We start from the raw sequence: 22,773 nt of genomic DNA, 5'->3' as shown, positions 1-22,773 counted from the left end.
ACTCAAAGTCATCTATGAAAGTTAGAATCCACCTCTTTTAAGTCCCTGTTAATATTTTTGTCTGCTATGAACCACAAATGTTAATGCCATCGAGAATGATAAATTGTTTTCAATTTGCTTTGCCCAGATAGACCCATGAGAGAACCACACTGCCTACACAGCTACAGCCTCCAGGAAAGAACTTATTAAATAATATCACTTGGAAGTAGAAATCATGCTTTATTCCATGGACTGCAGAATGGATATTATGTTACCAGGCATGAAAATGTAATTCTTGTTTTTGTCTATCAGAACTCTTGAGTGACCAGGTACACTATCAATAAACAATAATATTTCAAAAGGAATCTTTCTTTTCCCTCTTCTGAGCTGTAGGACCCAGTAATATGCTTCAAATATTCAGGAAGCTACATTACAAATAGATATAACATGCAGGCTTTGTTATTCCAGTTACGGAGCATGGGCAGAGTTACAGTGAAGATTTCGTGTAATAGTTAAGGGCTCTAGGATTTTCAGAATGCCAAATGAGCTTACTTAATATTCCTGGCTGATTCAGTCCCCTCTGAAGCTTCAGTCTGCCATTTGAAATCCGATAGTGACTTCTCCTCTCTGGCTATGAAAGTGCTAGTGGGCATTTTCTTTGGTCTCCAGGAGTATCTATTGCTAGTGTAGCCACATTCACCAGTGATCTCCCCATACCTTCCTGACCACCTGCTGTAGGGGTGTACAGCAGCACCTGCTGCCTCCCTGCCCCAGAACTTCCATGTGATGGAGATGCCCTCTTTCCTTACACCCCATGAGCAATGAACAACTTAAGTCAGTTTGGACTTCTCTTCCACAGATCTCTCTGACCCCTTTCAGTCTTTGCAGCACTGAAGAGGGTTCAGGCCTTGTTCTGAATTAGGCTTTGGCTTAAGACAATGCTATGTCTGGTCTGATCTTCTATCCCTATCACTAAGACTTTTCCATATCAACAACAGGACTGTCTTGCTTTCCTATCATTTGTGAGTTCACTGGATCGGCACTTCTAACTTCCTTAGGTAACTCTTCCTTTGCATTCACAACTTGGCTGTGTGGTGCCAGAGCCCTCACCCCTTCCAGTTGGTCTTGGCCTTAACCTCACTATGGAATCATCTCCGGCTTTTGAGTTTAAATGAGAAACTCTACTTTTCACTTAAATACATGGGGGTTATACTAGGGTGCAGTTTCAATACTACTGTATCCCAGAGAATGGGAGCATAGATTACAGGGGGAAGTGAGATGGAGAACAGCTAAGTTGTGAGACAATCAGAATACACACATTTATTAAATCCATTGCTTTATATGGGTGAGGTCCTGACACCTCCACACAATTATAATAATGAACATCACTGACCACAGATCACAAATGTAATTTTGGTGCAGCAAAGTTTGAAATACTACAAAAATACTTAAGATACAACATGAAGCCATGAAGTGAGCACCCACCATTAGAAAAATGGCAATACCACATTTGATCTACATGTGTAGGAGTTAGGCCTGTACCAATTAAGAATGCTTTTGGATGCAAGTAATAGAAAACGATGACTAACAATGGCTAAAGTGAAGGTTTTCTTTCCTAACCTAAGTAGAGCTGACAGAGACAGTGCTGGGTATTATTAGATTAGGAGCTTAACTATCCATATTTATTCTCTTAGTTTCTCTGCCTGGCTCAGAGTAGCTGTACAAATACAACTATAACAGCTATGTGAAAGATAAAAATAAGGAGGTAAGCCAGATGTGGTGGCTCAAGCTTGTAATTTTAGCTACTTGGAGGCAGAGACAAGGGGAACTCTGGGTCAAGGCCAGCTCAGGCATAAAAGTTTGCCTGATTTCATCCTGACTAATGTCTGTGCTAAATGGTACACACCTGCCACTGCATCAGGGAGACAAATAGGAAGATCACAGTCCAAGTTGGTCTAGCCTCGAAGTAATACACTGTCTCAAAAATTACTAACACAGAAATGGAGCTAGGGGTATAGTCAAAGTGAAAGAGTACCTGGCTAGCAAGCATGAGGTCCTGAGTTTAAACCTCAGTACCACCCAAAACAAGAACAATAACAAAAATCAAAATGTACCAAGTGTATCTGATACTTCTTAGAAAAGCAGAAATGCTCCTCAAACCTCCATCCCAATGTTTCTAAATGAAGTCAATTTCCCAGCCTGTGTTACAGGCCTACTTCTTACTGCTAGTATTTAGCTTCTCCAGCCTCCACAGCAGAGCTGTCAAGGCAGAAAGGGATGAGGATGTTAGCCAGTCAACAGTCTTGGCTACCAAGAGCATGCATCTGCAAGGTGTTTGTATGAAGACCCAGCATTCATATCAATAGAGCTCCATGTCTCACCATCTTGCCTAGTGAAAGCTGGTTCATTTCGTAAAGCCCAAGCTCAAACGTACTTTCTTTTTTGTTTGTCAGTTCTGGGACTTGTACTCTGGGCCTGGGTGCTGTCCCTGAGCTTCTTTTTGCTCAAGGCTAGCATTCTACGACTTGAGCCACAACCTAATTTCCAGGTTTTTCTCCTTCTTCCTTCTTCTTCTTCCTTCTTCTTCTTCCTCCTCTTCCTCCTCCTCCTCCTCCTTCTTCTTTTCTTCTTCTTCTTTCTTCTTCCTCCTCCTTCCTCCTTCTTCCTCCTCCTTCCTCCTCCTCCTTCCTCCTCCTCCTCCTCCTCCTCCTCCTTCTTCTTCTTTCTTCTTTCTTCTTCTCCTTCTGTGGTTCACTAGAGATAATGCTGCCCAGGCTGGTTTTAAACCATGATCCTTAACGCTCAGTCTCCAGAGTAGCTAGGATTCTAGTTATGAGCCATGGGTGCTGAACATTTTTTTAAAGCTTTCCTTCACCACTTTTTTTTGGTAAAATAGTGGGGTAACCAGATAGCCAAAGATCCAAAATGTGAACCTGTTTGTTAGACATACATAAATATACTCAAGAACTTTCTAGCTCTGCTCAGACACTACACCAATCCATATTACCACACACAAACTTCAAAGAATGACTTCATTGGAGAGATCACATTGAAATCATATTTAAAAGAAGGGAAGTGTCTGGTTTTGCACAGGCAAGAGCAAACATTTTCAAGCTAAGCAAAAGTGCAGGAACACATACACAGGGCCAATAAGGGATGCTAAGAAAAGTTACATGTAGGTTACCATGAAGCGTGTTGGTAGCGGTGATGAAGGAATTTCACATACGTCAATGTGTATCAAGGAAACACTGTGTTCTAAACATCTCTTCATTTTTCCCTTTATCCTGAGAGATTCCTGAGCAGGAGTCCTTATTCATTTTAGTGGAAAGCTCTGCAGCTGCCTGTGCTTTTACTCTGGAGTCCTTTGTTGTGAGATTAGCATCTTGAGTGATGGACGGCTCTGCCTTTGGAAATTAATATCTTCAGCTACACAGCAATCATTAGAAAAAAAAAAGATGTGAACTTTGCGTGCTTTTCCTGATCATAACACTGGAGTGTTCGAGTTGTAATCAATTTCACCCCAAATATGGATTCGCTTACACAGATGGCCGCTAATGGGCATTATGGGAATTACATAGTCAGAGTGTGCTGAAACATGATAAAATTCCCATGACATTTCTGGAATTAAAAAAAAAAGGCTAAACACTAATTTTACTTTCAAAATGTCACCATGCTGAAAGTTATAAAGGGGTCAAGTTGATGACTCTTTGACATAACGTAGACTTTGTTATCACAGAAAAATCATGAAATAATATTTTTTCATCTACTGAAGCCCTCAATCTTATGTTCTCTCTTTTAGATGTTTGTAAAGAATGTAACTCTTTCTTTCTTTCTGGTCCTGGGGCTTGAACTCAGGGCCTGGGTACTGTCATGAGTTTTTTTCATTTTCTTTTTTTTTTGCTCAAAGCTAACACTCTACCACTTGAACCACAGTTCCACCTCTGACTTCTTTACTAGTGGTTAATTAGAGCTAAGAGTCAGATTTTCCTGCCTGGGTTGGCTTTGAACTGCGATCCTCAGGTCTCAACTTCCTGAGTAGCTAGACTCATAGGTGTCAGCGATGCTAAGATTACAGGCATGAGCCACCATGTCCAGATTTCATATTTACTTTTAAGTGAATACAATGATGAAGAGAGGAGAAAAAATCTCCTTTGTCTGGACAGCTAAAATACCACCAACACCAACACCTTATCCAACATGTGTTAATATGACTTTAAGTCCTAAACAATGAATTCAGATTTAGGCAAACAATCAGCTGCAGCAGGAGGATCTGGGTATGACTGAAGAGATCACATCAAAGGCAGAGGCATGGAAAAGCATAATACTTCTGAAGTTGCTATTTAGTCAGTACAAGAATGAGTTAAAGTGGCGGGGAAGATATGGCTGAAGAAGCCAGCAGGGAACAGAGCTGAAGGTTCTCTGGTAGAGAATTTCAGAAAGGGAGACACAGGATCTGATATGCATTTCGGAAAGTTCACTAGAGGTGACCTGGGATGGGTCAGGAAGATTGGCTGTTAGAAGAGCAAGTTAGTCATTGGCTATGGCTCTTTGGCTCCTGGTGATCCCGGAATCTGGATGTGCTGTGGAATTCTCAGAAGTACGCCGCAGTGCTGTTTCTAAAGACTCAAAGGCTCTTCCCTGGGCTCCATGCTGCTGGCAGCATTTGCTTCTGTGGTTTTTCATCTCAGCATCTTCCAGCACTTCCTGATGCTGTCTCATTTAAGAGAATTCCTTACCTCCTTTCCTTGAAGTTCAAGCTAGGCTACAGGCCTACAGGCTGAGATCACTAGGCGGCTGGAATGGCTCATTTGCTGCTTCCTGGAGAAATCACGCGACTGGTTAATTTTTCTAAGGCTAAGAGTTTTTTTAACTTGATGCTTTTGGAATCCTAGACATCACATTTGAACTCACAAAGCCAAGGATTTAGCAAATGAGGCTAGAATTTGCGCACACAGCTGAAAGGAATCAGGCTCTGAGTAGTGACTGGGTGTGGCTTGCAAAAACAACACATCCATCTTTTCTGAGTCAGAAGACAGCCTTATCCAATGTGGATCTACTAGGATAGTGCTTGTAAGAAGGGATCTATCATGCCAGGAGGGAGATATTAGACATATAAGGAAATCTGAAGTTTTATAATCAAAATCTAAAGATAAGTTGAAGAGAAATCATGAAAAATATCCCCCCCCTTATATGTAAGGAATCTTGGATCCACAGCATGGAGTACATAGAAACTGCTCCCGCAGCTAGGGGTTATCAAATATGCTGATGCCTCCACTCACATGCTGATACAAAGAGTACACAACCACACACTTCATTACATTTTGCTGTTCAAGTCTCCAATATCTTTTCTGCATTCTTGATTCTTCTAAACCAAGCTGACAGCCTAAACTATGGTTTATTAACATGAGACTTGGAATTAAAAATAGAATCAGTTTGCTACAACAGCAAAATCACTACTGTTTGTAGTGGGAATAAAATGAGAAGAGTCATCTCAGACTTTATTTTGTGGAGGGCTATATTAGGAAAGAAGGTTGACACAGCTGTATAGTCACACAACATATTTGTTGTGAATATTATAAATGATGTGCATTATAAAATATAGAAAAAGATCTAAAAACAGAAACAGAGAGTCTAACAGTCTTCTCTCATTGAAATAGAATTGGAATGATGATTTCTACTTTGGAAGCTCATGAAATGAAGAGTCAGGAGGTGGGGAACATAGCTTGGAGGTACTGCACTTGCCTGGCCCGTGTGAGGGCCTGGGCTTGATCCCCAGCGCTGAAAGAAAATAATCAGGGTAAAGAGCAGAAGGCTTAGAGCTTAGTAAAAGTGGCAGGTCTCAGTGGTAGATGAGCCAACTAGCTCAGATGTTCTTAAGCAAATAGGACCACAGGAAATGACAAGAATTGTAAACCACAAAAATCACCAGCACATCACGTAAATTCTCATCTATTTTTTTTTTAGTTCAAGTGAAAGTGATATCTGCAGCTCCTAAGGAAGAAGAGTTGTGGTAGTTATATCTGAAAAAGCATTCCATTATAATATAGAAGTTTCCGTGAGCTTGGCAGCCACCCATGTTCTAGAAAAGTTATGTTTTCTATTAGGTTTCCTATTTCTCTAGGGATCCTTTAAGCTTTTAACACTGACATATGTGCAAAGGATGCTTAACAGTTGTGTTTAGTCACACTGAGTGCAATTATCGATCTATATTATACCGCATCAATGCAATCTTTAAACATCCCCAATATATCAACCAATCTAAAAAAAAAAAGATCTGAAGGTCATTGGAGTATCTGGATGCCTTATCTCAGTGCATAGGACACAGATCTGCTTGGAATTAAGAGGTTTTGGTTTACTGTTCCTCTACAATCGCTAAAACAAAGTCAAGAGTTCTTCCTGCTGTTCTTTTGCCCAACTATGCCCCAGAGCCTAGAACAGAGTTAGCTACTGAGCTAGGGCTTAGGTGTTCGTTGTTGCAATCATTCCTACTATGTTCTTACGTTTTTCTGTAGGTAACTGGGAAGACAAAGTTTTGTTTTAACCAAAAGAATGCCCTGTGTCAAAATTATTAGCTCTTTTTCTCTCCTAAATGAATCTATAGTGACAATACATTTGATACTAAGGCCTTCATCAGTGTGGAGAAAGCATGAACCAACTGTATTGGAACCAGGGACTAGACTTTCATTAAGTATGCACTTACTAAGCTCCAGCTTATGAATAATTGATTTAACCGAGTAATTCACTTATTCATCAAACATTTATTGAGTGATTAGCACAGACCTGATAGTCAGTCTCTTTATCACTGGAGATACAGTGATGAGAATGAAAACTATGGTTGCTGCTCATAAAGCTTCAAGCCAGTAGAGGATTTACATTAATCACAAGTTACAGAAAGTATCCAAAACACAACTGTTATATGAACAAAGGAGAGCCAGAAGTATAGCTAGAAAAGCCCAGAAATAATTCCCTGACCCACACTCTATTAAAAACTAAAATGTGGGCTGGGAAGGTGGCTTAGTGGTAGAGCGCTTGCCCTGCATGCCTGAGGCCCTGGGTTCAATTCCTCAGCACCACATAAGCAAAAAGAAAAAAACCGGAAGTGGTGCTATGGCTCAAGCACTAGCCTTGAGCTGAAGAGCTGAGGGAGAGCACTCACGCTCTGAGTTCTGGCCTTATGACCGGACAACAAATAATAATAATAATAATACAAATGCAAACAAAAAAACTACATCTTAGAAACTAAAATGTTACCAAATAAATATATAGGAAAAGTTTTCATTTTTTGAAAATGTACTTCTAAAACCACATCTCATAATCACAGAAGTAAAACTTTTATCACCAGGGAAGGACAGCTCAATAGGTAATGTGTAGCATGTTAAAAGATACAATTGCACTTTATGTTGAATCAAATAAATGCAAAAAAGTTTCAGTCAACTATATCTTGCATGAAGGTCCACCTTCATATAGCAACCAATTATATAAGACAGTAAGATCAGAGCCCTCTTGGTGCTATTAATTTTCAAAGGAATTCAGTATCATAGCACAACTAGGAGGAAAATAATTTATGTGTCTTAGCAACACGCTAAAATGAAATTAAAGTGACAGATCAAAGTGAAAAGGTGAGAAATTTCTGAGAAACTATTGCCTACCAAACTTACCACTTTTTAATTACATTGTTTATACTTCTTCCAGAACAAGTACAAATAAATACAATTTTAAGTTAAGGTTATTTTCAAAGTCGTCACTGATTTTTTCAAAATGTAGATCAATAGTGCAAGCCGTGTCTTAAATTTAGATGATGCGTGCAACTATATATCAGCATCTCTCAAAAGAATGAGGTTAAGGAAGACAAAAGAGGTCAGGTTTGTCGTCAAAAGAATGAGACAACTGTAAATTCTCTCAAGTGGTGATGAAGAGACCTGGAGGTGTCACTGCCCACGGTCCCCAGCGGGGAGCTGCCATCCTCTGCCTCCAAGTGGGTCAAGAGAACGGCGGCGGCTTGTGACTCTCAGTTGTCCCTTTTGCATGTCACCTCTGCCAACATTCTTATGGCTGCTCGATAAGCTACACTTTTCTAGTAATAAGTGTTATTCTTGACTTATCTTTAATAAAGGGGGGGGAGAGATGCTACAGTAATGAACTCTTAAAGCATCTAATTCTAATTGAATTATTTGATGAGCATTGTAACAGTAGAAGTAGAATTTTAACTATTTTAAAACGTTTACCATACGAATTCAAACATTGGAGCATGAGCAGTGCATCCTAGTAACAGACAGGATGACGGTATTTTATAAGTAGGTTTATTAAAAACCCCAAATTCTCTTTTCTTAATGCTTTTCAGTATTGACAACAGTATCCTGAGGATTTTTTTCAAACCTCCCTCATTCTCTTCTTTTCAGTGTAGCTCTGGGTGGGAGGCTGGAGGAAAGGTGGCACGTTTCAGTGCCCTGAAGCACTGAACCCAAGACATATGCCAATATTTTCTTCTATTTTTCAGCCTATTTGGGTCTATTTTTTCCTGCATATGTGTGAGTTGTAACTCTGAAAGGAATAAAGCCACAATTAAAATGAAATGGCCAATAGACACATGAAGAAATGCTCAACCTTTCTAGCCATAAAAAAAATCCAAATCAAAACAACACTGAGATACCACCTCACCCGTTAGAATGGCTATAATCAAGAACTCTAATAACAACAGATGCTGAAGGGGATGTGGACAGAAGGGAACCTTACTGCATTGTTGGTGGGAGTGTAAATTTGTTCAACCACTTTGGAAAGCAGTATGGAGGTTCCTCAAAAGACTCTAACATAGAGCTCCCCAATGACCAAGCAATCCCACTTTTGGACATTTACCCAAATGTTCACAAACAAGACCATACTAAAGCTACCAGCACAACTATGTTTGTTGCAGCATTATTTACCATAGCTAAGATATGGAACCAACCCAGATGCCCCTCAGTAGATGAATGGATCAAGAAAATGTGGTATATATACACAATGGAATTCTATGCCTCCATCAGAAAGAATGACATTGCCCCATTTGTTAAGAAATGGAAAGACTTGGAAAAAATTATATTAAATGAAGTAAGCCAGGCCCAAAGAAACATAGGTCCCATGGTTTCCATTATTTGCAATAATTAGCGTATGTCTGAGACAAGCAGAAAATGTCAGATAAGTTGATGTTAGGCAAAATGAACCGCAAGATAAGTACTAAAATGTTTTTTCTTTCATGCGATTGTTTCTAACATATTTATAAGATGATTTCTTTGTTGGTTTGTATGTCCCTCCCCCACGGTATAACCCCTGCTTTCACTGTATTTGATGTTGGTATAATTTGTGGAGGGGAAGGGAAAAAACAAATTGTTTAAATAGGGATACAGGTAGACCCATTGCAACAATGAGATGTACAAGACGTTGTGTCGAAAACGAGCTTTACAACTTTGGCTGGGGGAAAGGGGGCAGGAAGGGGGGTGGGAGATGAGAAGGGATGGGAAAGGGAAACAAAGGAGGAGGCAACAATGCTTGATAAGAAATGTACTCATTACCTTGCCCATGTAATTGTAACCCCTCTGTACGGTATTTTCACAATTAAATAAATAAATAAAACAAAAAATTAAAAAAATTGTCTACTAAGGGAAAAAAAAAGAAAAACCAAATTACGAATTTGAACACATATGGGAGAGATAAGAGACAGTGAACAACACTTAAATTACAACCTTAATTACGCTATAAAGAGCTCATTTATTTTGTAATATATTTCTGTTTTTTTTTTTCTGGGGCAGGGGGCTGTTGGGAATCTGTATAAACCTTCTGAATGTTTTAGAGGTAATTATTAATTCCCATGTCGAGTGCATTTTGCTTCATTAATACAAATATGTTCAGAATTATCTTGTATGGTCACTACAATGTTCTGAATTTTTGGGAAGTACACTTTCTAAAAAAGTCCACACACACGTAACATTCTATGGCTTTCCAACTACTCAACAGAGCTCCGGAGTTGTGAAAACCATATTGGGACCACCATGAGGACAAGGTGGTCTCATGGTTTAAAAATTCACCATTTTAGATACCAAATCCAGAATTATGGTCTGCATAAAAGCAGGTTCCAAGAACGTAAAAAAAGATTGCATAATCAACATGTCTCAGTTAAAGTGGGTAAGGAAGAAAGCAAACTGGAGACACTCTAAGCCTGTGACAGTTAAGTAGAAAGCCAAGGTGGCACCCAGAAAGACTGGTGGTCTGATTTGTTGAAATTTGCCTCCTTAGGGTGGTTTTCATGGTGGTAACCACAGCTGCTACTGAACCCCAACCCCAGCTGATTAAAACAAAGAGGGGAGCTCAGACCAGGAAAGTGACATATTAACAACCCTGCAAGTCTTCAAAGGACCAGAAGTTGGCAGAAGTACTTTTTAGAAAAATAGCTCAGTCACAGAGACCCCTGTGCAATTTTTCTCCTAAAAAAAAAATTCTGCTCACATCTTAACTGGTCAAATAACCTTTTGAGGGCCATGTTGAGTTACTATATCTCTAAAAGCATCTTTTGAACCAAGTCTGTTAGTCCCTCCTCAGATCCCTTCTTCAGGAATCTTCACTTAGGGCATTTGCTCAGAATGTCACCTAAAGGGCTATACTTGTGCAGCTCTCACATTAGTACATTTTAATTGATTAATGAGGGTTAATTAAAGAAACAATACATGAGAACCCGATCTTAGAGTAGGAAAGGACTGAGAAAACAAACAGGCTGGCTGAGTTAAGGGAACCCAATCTCTAGCTTTACAGATCTCAGATTTCTCAAGAATGACAGCACATGACTTACCAGAAAATAAAAATGAGTTATCTCTAATTTCCACATTTAACTTATTTTTAGTTAAGGGGAAGTCATAAGGGAGGTTTCTCTATTTGGATACTAAAAGAAAGAAAAAAATACTGCTTTAATAGAGATTCTCTGGCAACTTCAGATTTCAATGTAACTCATGATCGCCATCTGCTGGAAGAAGATTGAATAGCTACTTCAGTGAATAGGAAGTCCTAAAATTTTAAATCACATAACTGTTAATCCAAGAACATCTAATTTGTAAACTCTAGGAGGAAGAATTTTAGTACACTAAACATTTAGCCCCAGGATTTTCTATGCTGTGCTTCAACTGGAATATACTTTAATATATAAGATTTTGGTTGAAAAGATTAAAGTGATGAGTTCTGGGGTCAGATCATTTTATTTTAGCACATGAAGTTTCAAAGAAATAAACATAACTATATTGGGAAGTAGTATCAAGAAAGAGGCAGACATATTGTCCCTACCACCACAGTCATTGAGTATGCACATGCTCTAGTTATAAAGGCATTTTCATTAAGTCAATTGATAACAAGCAACTATCAGAACTGTAACCATTTTAATTTTACAGATAAAGCAACCAAGGTGATTCAGCTTGAAAGTAATAGATACACTACAATGGGTGTTTGTTAACAGTGGCAAGAACTCTTGCTTCCTTAATTAGTAATAGCAACACACACATGTAGATAAGATTTATTATTGCTTAGATGAAAGGAGAATCACAGTGTTGTATACAGATGTTTTGCTTTTTATTCCTAGAGCCCCTTGAGCAAGGCAGAGGGCAACTCTGTGTATACCTCTAAAATTTAGTATGGGCAGGGGGAAGGCACATATATGCTATTGTACATGTTAGAGACAGGATAGAAACTGAGTTCAAATATTAGGGGGTGATATTTAGATACATATGTACATACCTATCACTTTCTATATAAATGGCCACATTTATATGAATCTGGAAATTTTCCCTTATAAAATACGTAAAACAGAAGGGATACATACCATAAAACATAATGCAAGATGCGAACTACCTTCTCTAAAAGTGTTCTCAAGATACTGAAGTACATGTGTCAAATGTGTATGACAGAGAAAACCATCTATCCTAGAACATGAACTGACTAGTTACATGAAGGGGCAGGAAGTTGATGTTATGTAGTAAAGGGGCAGTCACATGGGAAGCTGGAGGGAAAACAGTCCTGGAGCATCAGTCCTGTGGCTGCCTCCCAGACAGGATGTGCTAGAAGTACCTATGCTAATAGTAAAGAAGGAAAAACAAATGTCAGCCTTGACCTATCAGGAGAAAGATCAAGTCAACCAGAGTTCAAGGGCGGGATTCTATGCTGCATAAGCAAGAGAACAGTTGGAGGAATTCAGCCAATAGGTTGTTACTTAATGGAGACTGGAATGCTTGAGGTAAGGTGCCTGAATGCTTCAAAGCATGAACATGGCAACATGAGGAGTTGTGCAAGCTTCAAATCACTTAACCTCCCTATTTCATTGATTTCTTCATCTGGAAATAGGAATAATTTTTAAAACTCCATTGGACTAGACATACTACACAAAATGTCTTTGTTAATTGAAGAAGCAAATTTCTTGCTGCTGGGACAGCACCAGTTATAGGAAATCTATCACTTTTAGACTTTTTATCAGGAAAGCAAGGATATTTCCAGGTCAGACAGAAATGACAGAGACCCAGGAACACAGCAGGGTAGCCCAATGGAAAAACACTGGCACGGAGACTAACCTGGAAAGAGTAAAGACCACTGCATGGTAATACCCAATCTCAGGGATTTTCCAGCAAAATTTTAAACTATATTCATGCATAGTTGAGAATCAACATTGGATGTTGTGTCAAACTAGTTTGCTTTTCATTCTGTTGGTCCCTGCCAGAAAGAAAGTTCCTGGAAACCTAACTTCCTACTGTAGGATACAAACGTCCCCCACGCACCTTTTCAATGAGCTCGTAGCTTTCCTCCAGCTTTAGCAGCCTGTTCTGCACAGATGTGGATGCTCGGTGGTACACAGCTCGCCATTCTTGGAAGTCACTCTCTGAAATCTCAGCCACAGCAAAACACAAAGTTCTTAGCCCTGCAAAAGGCAGCACAGACCCCGACATACCAAGGAAGACTTTATTCACAAATCCAAGTCCAACATTTCCATGATAAGAAACAAGTTTCGTTCTGAAAAGATGTCTTCGGTTCAATTGCTGAAGTCAAATTCAGTTATGACAAAAACTGTACATGTCCACTTTTGGGGAATGTTCATCCAGCTTTCAAAATTGGTAGCTTGCTTTTATTTCCCATCCTCTACAATCAGACTTTTCTCAAAATCTGAATCCTATCGACCTCTTCCTTTGCTTGAAATTCTTCCATTATTCCCCAGGATAAAATCTAAACCCCAGAGTATGGCTCACACAAGTTTAGTCAGTGCCTTGCCATTCTCTACCATTCATTTCCTGTGTGTCACAGCCTCGGCACGAGCATTCGCCCTCCAATCCACCCTCAAACACCATTACATTGTCTACTTAAGACTTGTCTCTACTTTCAGACTCAACTTTAAGCTGGGCATAGTGGTCTCGCTTAATGTAATCTCAGAATTTAGGCAGGAGGATCATGAGTTCTACATCAGCTTGAACAACATAGTGAGTCTCAAAAACAAGTTTTTAAAGCATTGTTTTGAGGCACTCTCCTCTCCCTAACCTCCACAGGCAAAAATCTCCAAACACTCCTACAACAGGAATGACAATGTTCTATCGTTTTTCTTGTGGGCCTCCTCTATTAGGTTGAAACTCCTGGATGGCAGGGACCCATATAGTTCCATATACCTATAACCAATATTGGGCACAGTGGCTGAGCCAGAACGATGGATTCATAGATGCTAATTGGGAGGGAAGAGAGAAACCATTGGCAGGATCCACCTGATCTACTTTCCTATTACTTGGCTATTCAACTATATTTACTTCTGTTCTCTACCACGATAAAAGTAGAGTAACAAGACCATAGTTGAGAGACAGAGCAGCAAAGAGTAGTCATGAGACACAGACTGAGAGGAACAGTCAAGACTGTTGCCTGAAGTAACTGCCCCTCAGGACTCAATGCCTATCGGTTTCATAACTCATTTCACCTCAGCCAGAAAAAAGTAGAGAGGGCCGAGCACTGGTGACTCATGCCTTTAATCCAGCTACCCAGGAGGCTGAGATCTGAGAATCTGAGGAAAGTTTGTAAAACTCTTATTTCGAATTAACCACCAGAAAGCAGGAAGTGGAGCTGTGGCTCAAAGTGTTAGAGTGTTTGCCTTGAGCAAAAGGACTCAGGGACAGTGCCCAGGCCCAGAGTTCAAGTCCCATGACCAACAAAAACAAACAAACAAAAACAACAGACAAACAAAAGTAGCTGACTGGGACTGGAAGTGAGGAGAGACAGAGCATTTGTCAGTCATCCAAGGAAGAAGTCAAACCTTCACACCTAGTCATTTATCTCAGAATGACTAATACTAGACTCCAGGCCTTGTGACCTTTAATCCAATCAAATATAATCAGGGGACATTAGAAACAAGAAGCAAAGAACTTGGAGTACCCAGCCCTCTTACTGGGTCACTGAGAGTGGAATGAAATCTGTGAGTCCACATTTTCTCTTTCGGAAACTTGGCTGGAAAAGTTATCGGGGGCAGCCATGATATACACAGAAGTGTCCGTTCATCCTAGAGCCACAGACTTTGGGGTGAAGATGGGGCCAAGCTAATTCAAGTCTTTGACAATGAGCCAGTGTGTGGGTATCACCAGGATCAGAAAGGACACGGATGCCCACTGTGTCCCCATTCCTCAACAAAACACAACCCATGCCAATCCTGTGTGTCAGGTGGTATGACCCAGCCATCCCCAGCGGAGAAAAGTTGACCTTGAGGGACACTAGGAACACGCTTTTATTTTTAGACCTGGGAGAAAGATCTTTGGATTTTTGTTTTCTCAGAGCCCACCCTTGTTTTCCCATAGAGTTTATTTATCTATCTAGTTTTTAAAACAACATTCCTATCTTTACTCAAGCTTGGATAAGAAGGAAATGGGGAATTGATTGGGGATCAAGTTTGGGACCACTGGCCACTTTCTTAGCTGAAAGAGGAATGAAAAACAAGACAGGGGATTTAGATCTAGCCCTGGTTGCCACATAGAAATTCTTGTAGTAACTGATCCTAATGCTTGCCCCGCACTATCCTTCATCTTGTCTGTATCATCTCTCCAGACCACATGCTGCTTGCCTCACACATGTACGCCATGAAGACAAAGACAAGGCTGCCTTCACTTACCCGGCACTCTTAGGCCTCCCACAGAGAGCCATGTGGTTGAAGCTAAACTGTTCCAAGTTGAAACTAAACTGCCAAACTATTTTAATGGTCATTAAGTTTATCTCCTTCCTGTACTCAGATTAGACTATCCCAGTTCTTGGACTCCAGTGTTTTTCCCCAAGGAACTGCTTGATTTGCAAGGTAAAATATTTCAATTACAAATGGGATCCATTCCCAAAAGTATATGTTTTTAATCCCTGTCACCTAAAACAAGGGGACACAGTCTCATAATATTTGTGTGTGTGTGTTCCAGTCCTGGGACCTGAACTCAGGTCTTAGCTCTGTCCCTGAGCTGCTTTTGTTCAAAGCTAGCATTCTACCACTTGAGCCACAGCTCCATTTCCTCCTCTTTAGTAATTTATTGGAGATAAGAGTCCCATGGATTTGCCTGCCCAGTCTGGATTTGAATTGAGATCCTCAGATCTTAGCCTCCTGAGTAGCTAGGATTACAGCTGTGAGCTACCAGTACCCTACTTCAGCATTTTAATAAAAACAGTTTTAGGAAAGTTGAAAAAAAAACAATGGGTGGGAAGAGCACACAGTAGAAGCTAAGTTAACAATAACAACTGATTCCTATAGAATCTCTAAGTAAAATATGTGATCCTGTGAGACATTAAAAGTATATGATTTCAGAAGTGGTGCTGTGGCTTAAGTGGTAGACCACTAGCCTTGAGCTGAAGAGCTGAGGGACAGTTCCCAGGCCCAAAGATCAAGCCCCAAGACCAACAAAAGAAAAAAAAAGTATATGATTTCCTTGTGTAATAACCAAGCTTTTTTCCCCATATAAATGCTCACCTTCGGTAGCAAACTGTTCTAAATGCTTTAAGGTGATTTCCTTGTATTTTGAAGTCTCTGCAAGTCGTTCATAAATTACAGTGTCCTGGAAAACAGATTCATAACGTACTTCATTAAGAATTCTGAGTTTTAATAAAGTTGATGTTGGCAACCTTTTTAGTAGCAAGTCTGTATAAAAGCAATCCATCACTTGTAGTATTTTTTTTTAAGTCAGAATATTTTCACTGATGAACAGCACTAATTCTGCAAAGACGTGAAGAAATACAGCATAAAACTGAATACGAGGGTTTTCTGTCAATGGAATGAATCAATCATGGACAGAAATTAAAGTTAGGTCTGTGTTGTGTCTGTATAAAACTTTCCTTCTTCTTTTTGAGTAACAATAAAATATAACAGAATAATTCCCATAGTATTTATACGGTATTAGCTATTATGAGTAATCTAGATAGGATTTAAAGAACAACAGGTACATATGAAATGCTAGGCTATTTTATATAGCAGACTTGACCTTCCATGGATTTTAGTGTCTGTGGGGGCACTGGAAACAATCACCTGTGGCTACTAAGGGAGGGATCCTGTGGGAAGATTCTAGTTTTGTTATCTTCATCTTCTTTCAGAATGTCTAGTTACTCCAATGTTCAAAACCTCATATTCTACCAATTCCTCACTTGCTTCCTACAAACAGGGAGATTTCACTTTCCTGCAGGTTTTGGAAAATTATAAAAGTATTCATAGGAAGAATGGTCCAGAACTTAAGAAAGTTTGGGAAATGCTGCACTGTACAAAGCCTAAGAGCTTGATCTGTTGCAAAACTTCATGGGGTCTCTAAAATGTCCTGGTGCATAGCAGAACTCTCAGAAGGCTACATGATACATTCCACAACCTCACCTGACCACAGACCCTTTTAGAGCCATAACGCCTCTAACTGGATCATGTTCATGGAGGAACACATTTACATTGAGGAACCCTTCAGACTAACTGTAAATTCCTGATACAGCTGAGTATTTTTGGTGGTGCCACTTTCAGACTCTGTTGATTTGATGTATAAAATAAAATTACCGGATCATTTGTTTAAGTCCCTTTCAGCTTCAGCTTTATGCACCATTTATGTTTCTCTAGTTTTCACTCCTTTATAAATTGCCTATTTGTTCTTAGCTATTCTCTGGCTTTGGTTTAATTTTTTTAAAAAGAATTTTAGTATTCTGCCTTCATGGTTTTATTAGACCAGGAAAAAATAAATCATTTACCTGCAATTGCTTTCTCAGTGGTCTTACCCACTTTGGGGTCTCTAGGCTCAGGGCTGAGATTTGGAAGCTGGCTAATGGAGAATGATTTAGAACCCTTGAGAGAAACAGAACATAGTGACCTCAGTGCAGGTGGGATTTCCTAGGCCCCAATTATGAATTTCTTTTCATTTCTCAAAGGTGTAATGGGGAAGGGCATAAAGCAAGAGGAAATGATAATAATTCCCCTCTTGGCCCCTTTCTGGGATGGGGAGGTATAACTTATGAACTCTTTCTTTTTCCCCCCAGAGGCTAGGGAAATTTTCAATGACATTAATACAGCCCATTTCCAAACTAAGAAAATCTTCTGAAAATTAAAAACATGAACACTGAAGTGATATGGGATAAAGTTAGGGAGATTAACTTCTGCTGTAAGTGTATCCAAACATCCTAGTGAAAGAAATTCATGCTTGGAATATGGAAAATTAACTTCTGCCTTTCTTAGACTCATACTGACAAAAAGCAGAGAACCAAAATATGACCTTCTAGATTACATGGATTCTAGGTTTTTCAATAACCACCACAATCAGATGGTCATGCTTACCTGTGAAAAAATACACGGTAACACTCTTTCATCTACATCAAATATGGGATACGTAACTAGGAGCTAAAAAAGGTGGGGGTGGGGGAGGGCGTTTCCAGCCTGATGCTGGTATCTCATGCCTATAGTCCAAGCTACTCAGGACCAGCCCAGGTAGAAAAGCCTGTGAAACTCTTATTGCCATTTAATCAAGAAAACCCAAATTGGAGATGTGGCTCAAGTGCTAGAGTAAAAAAAAAAGCCCAGGGACAGTGCCCAGGCCTTGAGTTCAAGCTCTACCAATAACAAAAATATTAAAATATTAAAATTCAATATTAAAACACATACTAGCAAAGGATCAGACTCAGAATTTATGGTTATAAAAAAAATCCTCACTGGATTGAATTGTCTTGTGTCCTGGCCCTCAGCAAGGTAAAAGTAGAGAATCACAGTAAATGATGCTGCAAGGCATATAACACAGGTGAGCTACAGCCACTGTGCGAGTGTCTAGAGCTCTGAGGACAGTAAGACTTAGGATTCCAAACCTATAACTGGGACTCCCAATCACCCAGCTCAAGACTTCAGTCCAATGAGCCATTTGGATTTTGCCTATTTAAAAAAATTTTTTATACTAACTTTATCCGTCATGGCTCTGGAATGGAGGAGATAGAGTGATAGATGAACATTTATGCTATCTTGGCTAGAATGTTTTCTTTCCCTCCCTCCCTCCCTTGTTCCTTCCTACCCTCCATCCCTCCTTTCTTCCATCCCTCCCTTCCTCCTCCCTTCCCCTCCCTGCTCTGTCTCTATTTTTTTTTTTAAATTTCATTGTAAAGGTACTATCTTTCTGCATTGGGGTTTGAACTCAGTGTTTAAAAAAAGTCATAATGACACCCCTCTCTGTATAATTAATGTAAGGTAAAACCCCCAAAGCCATGCTTCTCTTCCTTTAATTTTCACTTAGTAATTGGTTATTGGGCTTTTGTTATGACCAAATACTATCTGAAGTCCATGTAAGTGGATGATGTCATGGTGTGTGTTTAGGGAAGTCTCTTTTGCTTTAATTTATTTTTCAGATAGGGTCTTGTGCTTTTTTTGTTTGGGATCAGCTTTGAAATGACTTTGGTCTCCTTATCTCTGCCACTTTTGTAGGTGGGAGTAAAGATGTGAAGATGTGTACCACTGTAATAAGCCTGTTTTAAAATATTGTCTTGACATTTTTGCTTTTTTCTTTTTTTCCTTAGGCTCAGGCTTGAACTTTGATTTTCCTCTTTCTCCTTGATGCATAGCTTGGACTATAGGTGAGAACCATCATACTGGCCTGGAATATATTATTTTGCAAATTTTGGTGGAACTTGGGTTTGAATTCAGGATCTTACATTTGCTGTGCTTAATTGTTCGACTGGCATTCTACCACTTGAACCATGCCTCCAGCCCTGATGGTATTTTTAGAGATGGAGTTTCATGGGCTTCAAGTCTCAGGTTCCTGAAAGCTTGGATTATAGGTGTGAGCTACTGTTACTTGGCTGGAATGTATTCTTTTTTCTTTTTCTTTTTGCCAGTCCTGTGGTTTGAACTCGAGGCCTGGCATTGTCCCTCAACTTGTTTGTGCTCAAGACTAGTGTTCTACTACTTGAGCCACAGTGCCACTTCTGGCTTTTTCTGAATAGTTTATTGGAGAAAAGAGGCTCACAGACTTTTCTTCCCAGGCTGCTTTGAACCACAACCCTCAAATCCCAGCCTCATGAGTAGCTGAAATGTCTTCTTAATGAAGTCTTATTGTCTAGGTTTTCTGATGGAAAACTGGTGATTATTCACTCTATCAACAAATCAATAGGTTCTGTAGATTCTGTTTCAAAATTTAATATGCTTTCCTAATTTCTTCTACTTTGTGTTTTTCCGCTTCTTTTCTGATTTCAGGTTAACATTTCTTTCTTCAAGATGTCATGACTGAGGTCAAGATGCATTGTATACATAAACTGCTTTGTTAAATGGCAAAAAGAAAATCTAATCCATAACCTAAAAATTAAGCGAGGGACGGGATGGAGTGGAAGGTGTATTGAGAAGGTGACACTGTTCCAGTGGCACTGTATTCATAAACTGCTTTGCTGAATACAACTCCTTTGTACAACTATTTAAAGACCATGAAAAATATTTTTTAAAATTCCCTGCTTTTAGATTCTAGCCACACTTGTTAAGTCCTAACACTGTATCTATTTTCCACATCCCCCAGCTTCTCCTGGAGAAGTGCAGGCTTTTCTGCTTTATGGCCCAAATATGGCTTTCAATTCTTTCTCATGGTATGTGCTATCACTTAGTCTACTCCCTAAGCCTAGTAGAAATCTCCTAATGAGCCTAGATAATCCTTCCCTTCAGCACCCTCGGCAGTCAATTACCAAGTCCTAAATCTTCCTTCTCAGTCTTTTTTGCCTTAGTTCATCCTTAACAACACTTATCCACACTTGTTTGCACTGCTATCAATAGCTGAATGGTTGCTGTGCCAGGCATCTGTTTTCAGCCTTCAATCATCTTTCCAATGGACATCTTAATTCTCAAGAGAAAGCTCTTGAGAATTAAGAAAAACAACAACTCAACTCAGTTACCCTTCTGCCTCATGGTCAGCTATTCCTCCCCAAACCACAAAGTACAGACAGTGTTTACACATTCCTCGCTGTTTCACTCATAGATACCTATTTACTACTGCACCATAGTTCATAGCCAATAGGAGATCAAGTTAATGTACGCAAATAATCTCTACGGTTATCACAAAAGGAAGTCCAAAGTTTTCAGTTTTCTTTATTCAATGATTTAACTCCCCAAACAAGAAATTTTAGGGCAAATACCATTCAACACTAAAGTTAAAAAGAAGAATTTGGCTGTTGGAAACCAGGGAGATAACTTATCATTTAAAGTAGAGGTTTAAAGGCTCTTTTTATTCTCTTGTCATTTGGTACTTTATCATTGGAATGTGGAAGATCTTTATAATGTACCTTAATACTTTATTCTAATCCATCCATATATATATGTGTATATATATGTATATATATATATGTATATATCCTAGCTAGTCTTAAACTCCTGAGATCTTTTTCATATAATATCTTCCTATCTCCAAAAATCCAGTTCCACCTCTGGGGATATAAAACCTTCAGTGAATAAACAATATATGTTTGAATCAATGGGAATACTAAACCAAAAGAACTCTGTATCAAAATAATTCTTCCCAAAGCTTCTAAAACCACGGTATTCAAAACTGCATTTCAATACTTTTGAAACGAGGCTGAGGTTTCTCAAGTTTAATTTCCTAGTTTCTGTGAGATAGCAAAATGGTTGATTCTAAATAGTTAAAACCGTAAACTTCCCAGTTGGTAAATCTAAAGGAACTAACTGGGAAGGACAAGTCAGAAGGAAAATACAACAACGAAGTGGGGGAGGGAAGAGACCCAGAGCAACGTGCCAAATATACAATCCTGTCTACTCAGGAGGGCGAGAACTGAAGATCAAGGCTGAAAGCCAGCCAGGGTAGGAAACTCTGTGACACTCTTACTTCAATAAACTACCAAAGAAAACAAGAAAAAAAGTCAGAAGTGGAGCTGTGACTCCGTGGTAGCGTACTACCCTTAAGTAACCAAGCCAAGGGACAGTGTCCTGGCCTAGAGTTCAAACCCCAGTACCACCACCACCACCAAAGAGAAAAAAAAGCCCCTGGTCAGTTGAGTTCTCCTTTTTCCTCGACTGTAAATGTACATTTAACCAGGAAAACTCACGATTATTTTCTGAACATAGTAACTTGCCAATAAACCGAAACCAACTAAAAATCAGAAATTCTGCTATAATTAGAATGGAAAGCAAACTAATTACTACATGAAGAAATTCTAGCAACTGTGTGATCAAAATTTTTTTTACCACTTTTATGGTTTTTAAACAATTAGATTAAAACTACAGTGTCTTATTACATTCTAATACAATTTAAAAATACTTTCTGTATTTAGTCATCAACTAACATAGTTTACATAACATAACCCTCAAATATTAGGTATCAAAAATTGAACTATAAAAATAACCCAAGCCAAATTGTTTCAACACCCCAAGTTTACCCAGAAGGAATTCCACATTTTGCCAGAAGAGGCTGAAAACTATTATTATAAAACACCAACAAAAATGGATGTCAGCAACTTCATGTTAAACATCTGTGTTACATTTTCACAGCAGAATGCCTAACACGTACATTATAAACCACCATAAATCAAAACAGTGAAAGACAAAAATAAAAACTTACAGCTCCTTTGCAATAGAGTCTTAACTTCCCAGATGGAGTGCGGACAATCACTGACATTCGTTTTCTAGCACTGAAAGAAAGAAGTTTTCCATAATGGGTCATCAGCCTGAGTATGTGCATGTATGTTTATCATGCCTCACATATTTTAATACTCACAGTGAAAAAATAAATTCCAACAAATTATGATCTTATTCTTCTACATATAGAAATGTACTCTCATGTGGATACTTTTGAAAGTTACATTACTTCTTTTTGTCAGTTGTGAGGCTTGAACTCAGGGCCTGGGTGCTGATCCTGAGCTCTTTTACTCAAGGCTAGTGCTCTAACACTTTGACCCACAGCCCCACTTTTGGTTTTTGAGTGGTTAATTGGGGGTAACAGTGTCATGGGGACTTTTCTGCCTGAGCTGGCTTTGAACTGCAATTCTCAGATCTCACCCTCCTGAGTAGCTAGGATTACAGATGTGAGCCACTAGCACCTAGTTTATATTACATATTTAAAGGTACCATCTACCACCTCAGAGTAGCAATTTACAACATGGTTCCCTAGGAACCAGCAAGTGTTAATACCCACTGGTGTATAGATTTTTAGTAAGAATAAGTGGTAATTTTAATTTTAATATAGAAAAACATTAGCACTTTCAGAAATTACCTAAGCATCTATCATTTGGTTTCTATGATCACAGCTATCCTATGATGGCAAGGCACTCTTAAAAGACTCTGAAGCTGAGCTAAGAATGCGCACT

The 22,773-nt window shown here is 39.2% G+C and overlaps 1 protein-coding gene across 9 annotated transcripts in view; it reads right to left on the bottom strand.

The window, feature by feature from the left end:
- Positions 1-22,773, bottom strand: part of Atp8a1 (ATPase phospholipid transporting 8A1) — a 224,057-nt gene that overhangs the window by 101,830 nt on the left and 99,454 nt on the right. For all 9 annotated transcript variants that reach the window (XM_070012553.1, XM_070012554.1, XM_070012552.1 and 6 more), the window contains 3 exons: positions 22,029-22,098; positions 15,947-16,031; positions 12,759-12,898 (listed from right to left, as the gene is read on the bottom strand). In XM_070012553.1, the coding sequence (XP_069868654.1) occupies positions 12,759-12,898; positions 15,947-16,031; positions 22,029-22,098 (295 nt within the window). The remainder of the gene's footprint in view (positions 1-12,758; positions 12,899-15,946; positions 16,032-22,028; positions 22,099-22,773) is intronic.

Source organism: Dipodomys merriami, unplaced genomic scaffold, assembly GCF_024711535.1.
Source record: "Dipodomys merriami isolate MVZ:Mamm:240054 unplaced genomic scaffold, mDipMer1.0.p SCAF_9, whole genome shotgun sequence".
In the NCBI taxonomy this organism is placed as follows: domain Eukaryota; kingdom Metazoa; phylum Chordata; class Mammalia; order Rodentia; family Heteromyidae; genus Dipodomys; species Dipodomys merriami.
Note: the sequence above shows the minus strand (reverse complement) of the source record. Positions and strands in the feature narration are given on the sequence as shown.